The 8,492-nt window shown below is 41.4% G+C and overlaps 1 protein-coding gene across 1 annotated transcript; it reads right to left on the bottom strand.

Moving 5' to 3' along the window:
* Nucleotides 1–3,764: 3,764 nt before the first annotated feature.
* Nucleotides 3,765–4,673, bottom strand: LOC148526474 (olfactory receptor 5V1-like). The gene has a single exon (XM_088470134.1). It carries the CDS (start codon nt 4,611–4,613, stop codon nt 3,765–3,767), a length of 849 nt encoding a protein of 282 aa, XP_088326260.1. The 5' UTR covers nt 4,614–4,673.
* Between the last annotated feature and the right edge of the window lie 3,819 nt (nt 4,674–8,492).

Raw genomic sequence — 8,492 nt, 5'->3', positions numbered from 1 at the left:
TGACAGCCTCTTAGAAAAACTCAGGGAAGTCATAGCAAAATGGCTTACCCCCCTTGACAATGCCACCAATATTGTGAAGCATTACAGCTGGGTGAATTCCAACATGTCCCATGTTTTGCTCACACAATCAACTTGGTGGTGCACAATTTTTTAAAAAATAACAGAGCCGCGCAGGAAATGCTCTCTGTGGCTCATAAAATATCTGGAAATTTTTGCCATTCAGCAGGCACATGTAGAAGATTGCAGCACCTGCAATAAATGTTGAATTTGCCCTGTCACCAGCTGAAGCAAGATGTAGTTACAAGGTGGAACTTTATTTGCTTCAGCAGATGGAGGAACAGCAAAAAGCCATCCAAAGCTACATAACAAAGTATGACATAGGAAGAGGAGGGGGATTGAACATTACTCAAGCTCAGTGGAAAATACTTTCTGCATTGTGAAAAGTGCTTAAATCCTTCGAAGTAGTCACCTATGAAGTGAGTTCAGACACTGCCAGCTTGAGTCAGGTAATTCCCCTAATTAGACTGTTGGAAAGCAGCTTGAGAAATTGGAGGAGCAGAAGCAAAATGATTCTGCTAAGTATGTCAGATTTGTAGATCAAGTCCTTTATTCGTTCCGCCGGGAACCAAGTGTTGCCAGGCTCTTCCAATTGAATCAATAAATTTTGGCGACCGTGTTGGATCCTAGGTTTAAGTCATAAGTCATGTCTTTTTTCACAATGGACACAGATCTGAAGAGATGCAAAGAGCTAACCAAATTGCCAGCTTAAGCGGCACGTGATGTAGTGATGGCTCCTCCTTCAGTTTCTCCAGTAAGTGCGGCTGCCAGGAAAAAATTTAACTTTCCCAAAAAGAGACCCACTGGTTATACAGATGAGTCAACAAGGTTTTGACATCTGTTTGGGTCAAAAATAATTGCCTAAAATTAAGGAGACCTCTACTGTGACTATCTGATATGGTCACCATTCAAGAATGATTGAGGACTATTTTAATGATAGCATTCAAACAGGCATGTCAAACAGTCCATTTGACTTATGGCAGTAGAAAAAGGCAATTTGGAGGCCCTTGCGCAAACTGGATTTGCTTTACTTGAGCTGCCCACCCTCCAGTGTGTACTCAGAAAGAGTTTTCAGCACATCTGGAAACCTTGTTAGCGATTGGCATAGGAGGCTATTTCCTCAAAATGTGGAAAAGATGATGTTCATCAAAATGAACTACAAATTCCACGAGGAAGACCTTTTACCACCAAATGCATCCAAAAATTACAGAGGCACCTAAGGCTGTAATGGTGGATTCCAGCGGGGATTAATTAATATCGTTTGAAGATGATGTACACACTGATGAGGGAGAGGAATCGGATGATGAAGGTGACAACATCTTGCCTCTGTAAAGCCAGTATGTGCACGGAGAGATCATTGCCAGAAATGTCAGCTGCCCATCGGTAGCTTGTTTTGTGGGAGCCCAAACAAGTCAATCACTTCAGCCACAATTAACAGTCCCTGTCGCTAAAAAAATTGGTTTGTTGAACTGTGCATGTCCTGTTTAATATATACAACATAAGGGTGGGTGGAAGGGCCCAAAGACAATTCCATCTTGCACTATTTTTCTTTGCATTACTGTATGTGCTGTTTGGGGCATTGCTGCCTGAAATTTTAAATTTTATAGTTTAGTAAACTGCTATCCTGTCTACCACTGCAGTGCAACTCTGTGCCATGTTGGAAGCTGAATTGCCACATGTTAGTGCCACCCAATGCTGTTGCTTAGCTTAGTCAGCGACCTAGCTAGACGCAACCTTTTGGCCTAAACTGGGTGAAATCAATATTGTGAGTGGTGAGGTGGTCAAAATTTACTGGAAATGACTGGAAATAAATGTTATTGAGGTTAATAATACTGTAGGAACAAAAACAGGCCTAAATGATGTGATTTCAGCTGTTTTTATGATTTTTAGAAAAAATACAGATCCAAAACCAATACACGCAAAAGTGGTTTTGTAAAACCAAATCCAGATCCAAAACCTTGAAGGAGATACAGATCCAAAACACGGGGGTCGGCGCATATCCCTAATAAAAATATATGTGTTGGGGACAATTTTATTATTTTAATAAATTGGCCCTTTAGACCTTAAAAATATATAATTTTCCATATTTTCTATTTAAGAAAGATGTTCTTATATTGTTGTTGCTGGAAATTTTTTTTTTAGAAATTACAAATAAAAATGGTTATTGCATAAAATTGATCTTTATTGTGGAATTAACAAATTCACACCTACCATTTATTTCTTGTAATATAGATTTATATTGTGTTGAAAATGACAAGGAAACCAATGATATATCAAATGGATTATTAGAAAAAGTATGAACAATTAAAACTGCACTTATCACATATAGATGGATGTAAAAGAAGAGTGGAAAGTTAGCATGCTGTTCCCACCAATATTAGAGTTCAGGTTACGTTTTTAGGATCAGGCTACAGTACTGTATGTCTTTCAAATGTCCATTCTCTTTCCTCAGGCTGAGATACAGTATGAGGTTTATTAACATGATATGGAAATGTTGGTATAATGTTAGCATAAAGCTAAACTAAATCTAAATGAATCCATCATTTATATTTTCCCTGTTTTTAATAAAATATCCACATTTTATACTGCATGGATCCATGAGTGTTATTCCATATTTGATATAATGTACAGTATCTTGCATGCATTATGTGGCTTCATACAAGTAAGTCTGTAGAGATCACATACAGTACATATCATAGGCAGTATAATCTTAGTAATATACTATCTAAAGTACCCGGCATTGCCTGGGTTTAAATCTTTAAGTTATCAAGTTTTATTATGTAATGTCGTCCAAATCCATCCAGTGGAAATCCCAAAACAGTCCCTGGGTCAAAGTTATTTCCGGCGCACTCTATGAGGTCCGACCATGACCCCAACCACTCACTTAGACATCAGAGACCAATTGGCACCACTTTGTAAAGTTTCATCCAAATCCATCCAGTGGAAGGCCCAGAACAGGCTCCCCAGGTCAAAGTTCTACCCAGCATACACCAACGGGAGGCCCGACCGGAACCTCAACCCCCTAGTATGTCTTCTGGGATCCAATGTTACCACTTTGTGACTTTTTTTGTCCAAATTATGTGATGTAATCATTCCAGTGGATGTCAACGCTCTGCCCAGCATCCCCGGGTGAAAGTTCTTCCTAGTGTACACCAATGGAAGGCCTGACCAGGACCTCAACACCCTAGTATGTGTTCTAGGATTCAATGTTACCACTCTGGGAAGATTTCTTCCAAATCCATCCTGCGGAAGACTCAGAACAGGCTCCATGGGTCAAAGTTCTAAGCTCACTAAAACCGGGCCAGGATCCAACTGGACCAACTCGCATTGGTTTCATCCCAATCAGTGGAAGGGTGTCCAAATGCATAACCAGACAGACAAACAAACATACCAATTAATTTTATATATAAGTTAATAATTATATTAGTTTTTACACATGGGCAAAAAATATAACTGTAGAATCATTTTTTTACAGTATATTTAGTTTTTTTCATTTTTATTTTTGAACTTACCCACCAGAGAGTCATAAACAATGTCATACGCAGCTGGCTCAACAGTATACATTAGGGCTTATTTTGGTCAGACATTATATCCTTCATAAAACCATGCTTTGGCTAAATCCTTTATTACCATACAAGGAAACAAACTCTTTAATGATTAAAAATGGTGGTTTAGTTTTATACATTTTTATAATTTTCTTTTTAAATTCATCTATTTTCACATAATGAGATCTTATGTATACATTGCTTTACTGCATTCCTTAGGTCCTGGTTTCTCAAACTGTATATGATGGGGTTAAGTAATGGTGTGACTACAATATACAACAAAGACAACAGTTTGTTAACATTAACTGATTGTTCATTGGAAGGCACCACATACATTATAATTAATGTTCCATAGTACATACAAACTACTGTCAGATGGGAACTACAAGTGGAAAATGTTTTATACCTCTCCTTGGATGTAGTCATTCTGAGAATGGTAAGGATGATAGAAACATAAGACCAAGTGATAACCACAAAAGGCCACAGTGTTATGACAAATGAAAAACCAAGCGCAACAAGTCTAACTTCAATTGTGTCTGAACAGGAAAGGGTTAAGATCGGTTCCCGGTCACAGAAGTAATGATTAATTATATTAGCACCACAAAACTGCAGTTTGCTCATCAGTATAATTGTCCCAACTGTCGCCATTAGGCCAATCACCCAGATACTTAGTGCAAGCCATAAGCAAAACCTTTCATTCATGATAGAGGTGTAATGCAAAGGTTTGCAGATGGCCAAGTAGCGGTCATATGACATTACAGCAAGTAGAAGGCATTCGGTAGTTGCAGCAGTTCCAAAGAAGTAAAACTGTAGAAGGCATTCAGCAGGTGTAATAAGGCCTTGGTCTACCACTAATAAATATAACATGTTAGGTACAATATTTGTGGTTAAAAGTATTTCACATAAAGACAAATTCCCAAGGAAAAAATACATTGGGTTGCTAAGCTGTTTGCACATGGATACCAATGTTATAATTAGGAGATTCCCTGACATTGTAAATATATATGACATCAGAAATACAATGAACAGGAAGGTTTTAAAGGTGCGAGATATCTCAAAACCAATAATGATAAATTCTCTGATGTTAATATCTGTCTGATTATATCCCATGACCTATAAGACAAGTATAAATTAACACTGTATGAAATAAACAAATTCAGTTCAGTTTGTAAATTTATTTTTTATTGAATTTAATAAACATGTTTGTACCCGTCCCTAATACTGTAAACCTTTATAATAAGAAGAGCAATTTCTAAATGTATTTATATATTATTTGAAATGTAAACATTTGAAATATACACCTGTTCTTATGTAATGTAAGTCAAAAAGGCTTTGAGAGCAATGTTGTACATTTATTAAACTCATGATTTCACTTTTTTTTTACTTGTGAGCAAAAATGTTGAATTATAAAAGACATTTAATTGACCGTGAATAGTAAATATTGAATGTATCTAACATTAACCAGCTATATATTGCAAAGAGATATCCATATTTCTAGCCATTTATCACACAGGGATCCATAGATTGCACCGATAACCTTATCTATTGTATTGCGTAAATGTTCTCATACTGTAGATACAACTACAATATAAAGTTTGTAAATAATGTGTTGGGTATTAAGTATCAACATTACTTTTTTGCACATTACATAAAACTTATTTGTAGCATTTATAAATTACATTTTATAGTAAAGCTGGCAATACATCAGACCAGCTTTCCTCCAAATACCCAACTGACCAACCGTCCAACTAAAACGGTGCACTACACTCCTAACCAAGTTTTCAGCAGACCAGCCAACCTGACAATTTTTTTTAATCAGACCAGCCAACTTCTGTCCAATTTGCGATGTCACAGAAGAAGGCTGACAGGTCTGCCTACTTCTGCGTGTTTTGAACAAATAAATATACTGTATGTAACACACACACTCACATACAGTACATATCTCTCTCTATATATATACATTATATATGTTTGTCCTGGATTGCGGAGTGCTGTTTGCTGTATATATATTTAATTGACATTGGACACACTGCAAAGTGAGGGGAGGAGAGTCGGGATGGATTGGTGGGTATGGAGCCGTGATGGTGTGGGGGGGTTTGTGGTGGCCGGATGCAATAGAAATCATGATGGTCTGTTCATAAATTAAAGTAAAAGGGGCTGATGCAGGCACTATTGCATTCATTAAAAAAGCCACATTTGTGACCATATGTAACGTGGAAACTATCTTAACATGGATGACGGCAGGGGCGTATCTACACATTGGCCAGGATGGCAGTCGCCAGGGGCGCCAGCCAAGGGGGGGCGCCACCCAGCGGTGCCATCCACGGCCAGGTGGTAGATATGTGCTTGCCGGCAGTGGCGGATTCAGGATGGGGGGGGCACGCATTTAAGAGTTTTTTCCTTTGACGCGCGCCAGGTCTTCTCCACAGTAAAAAAAAACTTCATCTGACGGCGCCGGCAGGCACACACTTCAGGAAGCTGCATGGCCCGGGGGGGGGGTGGCAGCAGCAGCCTCATCCTCATTGCGACCGTGCAGCCGGGCCATGCAGCTTCCTGAAGTGCGCGCCTGCCGACGCCGTGAGATTTTTTTTTGTGGAGAGAAGAGAAGAGTCGACCCGGCGCGCGTGATGTCACGCCGCAGTGCTGAAGAGAGGACAGAGGAGCCGCGGCCCGTGAAAGCACTGCAGCAACAAGGTAAGAAGTGGGGATTAGGGGCACAGAAGGGGACCTGTCGGGGCTGGCTGGGGAGTGGGTACTTAGAAGGGGGGACTGGCTTGGGAGTGGGGGACATAAAAGGCTGGGGCTGGCTGGGGAGTGGGGGCACAGAAGGGGACCTGCTGGGGCTGGCTGGGGAGTGGGTACTTAGAAGGGGGCTGCTGGGGAGTGGGGGACATAAAAGGCCGGGGCTGGCTGGGGAGTGGGGGCACAGAAGGGGACATGCTAGGGTTGGCTGGGGAGTTGGGTCTTAGTAGGGGGCCTGGATGTTTTTTTTCCATGTGGAATGTGTGTTTCTTAATATTAAAAATTGCAAAAGCTGTGTGAGGCAACAGGGCTGTGAGGGGGGAGAGCTGAGGTGGAAAGGGGGGCGCCAGTCCCTTATTTTGCCAGGGGCGCTCTGACCCTTAGATACACCCCTGGATGACGGTAGGAATCAATAGCATAGGTGTATGGTTCACGCCAGGTAAACATCACATATGCTTAATTCCTACTTCCACCCATGTTTTTAATTATATTTTCATTTGCAACAAATACACTATTAAGCATTAATAACCTATTTAAACATCTCTAATACAGCAAAAACAAGTCCCTGTCATGTGTACGAAGAAAAGAAAAACATGTTTGCCTAAATATATAGAGAATAACATAATATATGTCCAAGTAATGTAGAAATGACCAAATAGTGTCAGCAAAACAACCACTCACAAGCAGTTCACCAGTGCTGAGGACCATCATCATCCACTATTTACACCTGTCCCTAACCAGGCACATATAGAACATAATTACTTAATGTACTCAGGCTATATTCTTCCCCATATACAAGCAAGTCTAAGTGGCAGAATAATGCAATGGTGCTTATGCCTGCAGCCATTTGCCTGGGCTGGCACAGAATGATCTTTCACATGATACAACATGCCAATTGGTATAATACAGGTACTCACTCAGCATCAGCCCCCAAGTAGGTAAAATCCAGGTGTTACCAAAATTTTCTATAAAGCTTCACATGCAAACTGTAATACCTATACCATGTGGCTTGTTCTTATTTAAATGGATCACTAAAATATGCATATTTCAGAATGATAGTCCCTACTTTATAAGAGACTGCTAAGAACTGCATGCACTGCTTCACTGAGAGATAATCAACATCTGCAAATAAGAGAGTGTATTTTTAATTTCTTCTCAGGTATTTAAATAGACAAACATATATAATAAAACTCTCGTGGGGTCAATTAGCAGATTCTCTGTGGTCACAACGCAAAAATATCTTGATAGAATACTTACATGTGAAAACATGTTTTACATTTCAAATTCATATGTCTAAATTGATGTTCAACATTGTTGTAACACCAACATCAAGTATGGCAAAGTGCATGTTGTAGACAAAAAATGTAAGCACCCATATAAAGTTACTTATACCCCTTTTCCACCTAAATTCCGGGTCTGACCCGGAGTTGGAACAAAGGCCCTCATTCAGAGCCGGACGCTCTGAGCAGAGCGCTCGCTCTGAATGAGGGCCGTCCTCCATAAAAATGGAGCGTCCTCCTGGACGCTCGTATAGCTGTGGGTCACCACCCACAGCACATACGAGCGTGCAGGATGATGGTCACGATGGTCTTGACCATCGCGACCATCGCCAGTGCGACCAGAAGCCTGTGGTCGGGGTTTTCGACCACAAGGCCTGGAGTGATTTTGGCTCTATCAGAGCCAAAATCACTCCCACTGACATCACTAGTGATGTCAGTGGGGCTGGCTTCTGACGGTAGGTGTTCCCTTGGGAACGCCTCCATCTGGCAGGCACGCCCTCGGCACGCCCACCAAAGGGGGCGTGCTGTCAATCAACATCGACAGCACGCCCCCTTTGATCAGACACAATGAGCGAAGGAAAGTCCTTCGCTCGTCGCATCCGTCGTGCGCATGCGTAGTGCACACCATCGACCCACTTGCGAGTGGACAGCCGCTCGCGAGTGGGACTGAATCAGGCCCAAAGTTCCTATCCGGATCAGACCCGGAATTTTGCCGGCGCCGACTCGGCTAATTCCCGAGTCAGCGCCGCTCACGCCGCAGTCGGGTCTGCACAGACCCGGCTTTTGCGGAGTGAAAGTGGTCGCTTGGAGATGACGTCATCTCCAAGCGCCACTGAAGCCGGACCAATCGGCCGGCTAGCAGCGCACT

Source organism: Taudactylus pleione, unplaced genomic scaffold (assembly GCF_031769625.1).
Source record: "Taudactylus pleione unplaced genomic scaffold, aTauple2 ptg000095l, whole genome shotgun sequence".
Taxonomy (NCBI): Eukaryota; Metazoa; Chordata; class Amphibia; order Anura; family Myobatrachidae; genus Taudactylus; species Taudactylus pleione.
Note: the sequence above shows the minus strand (reverse complement) of the source record. Positions and strands in the feature narration are given on the sequence as shown.

What these genes read in the sequence shown, in the direction of transcription:
- LOC148526474 (XM_088470134.1), bottom strand. Translation starts at nt 4,613, where the DNA reads ATGTCATATATATTTACAATGTCAGGGAATCTCCTAATTATAACATTG.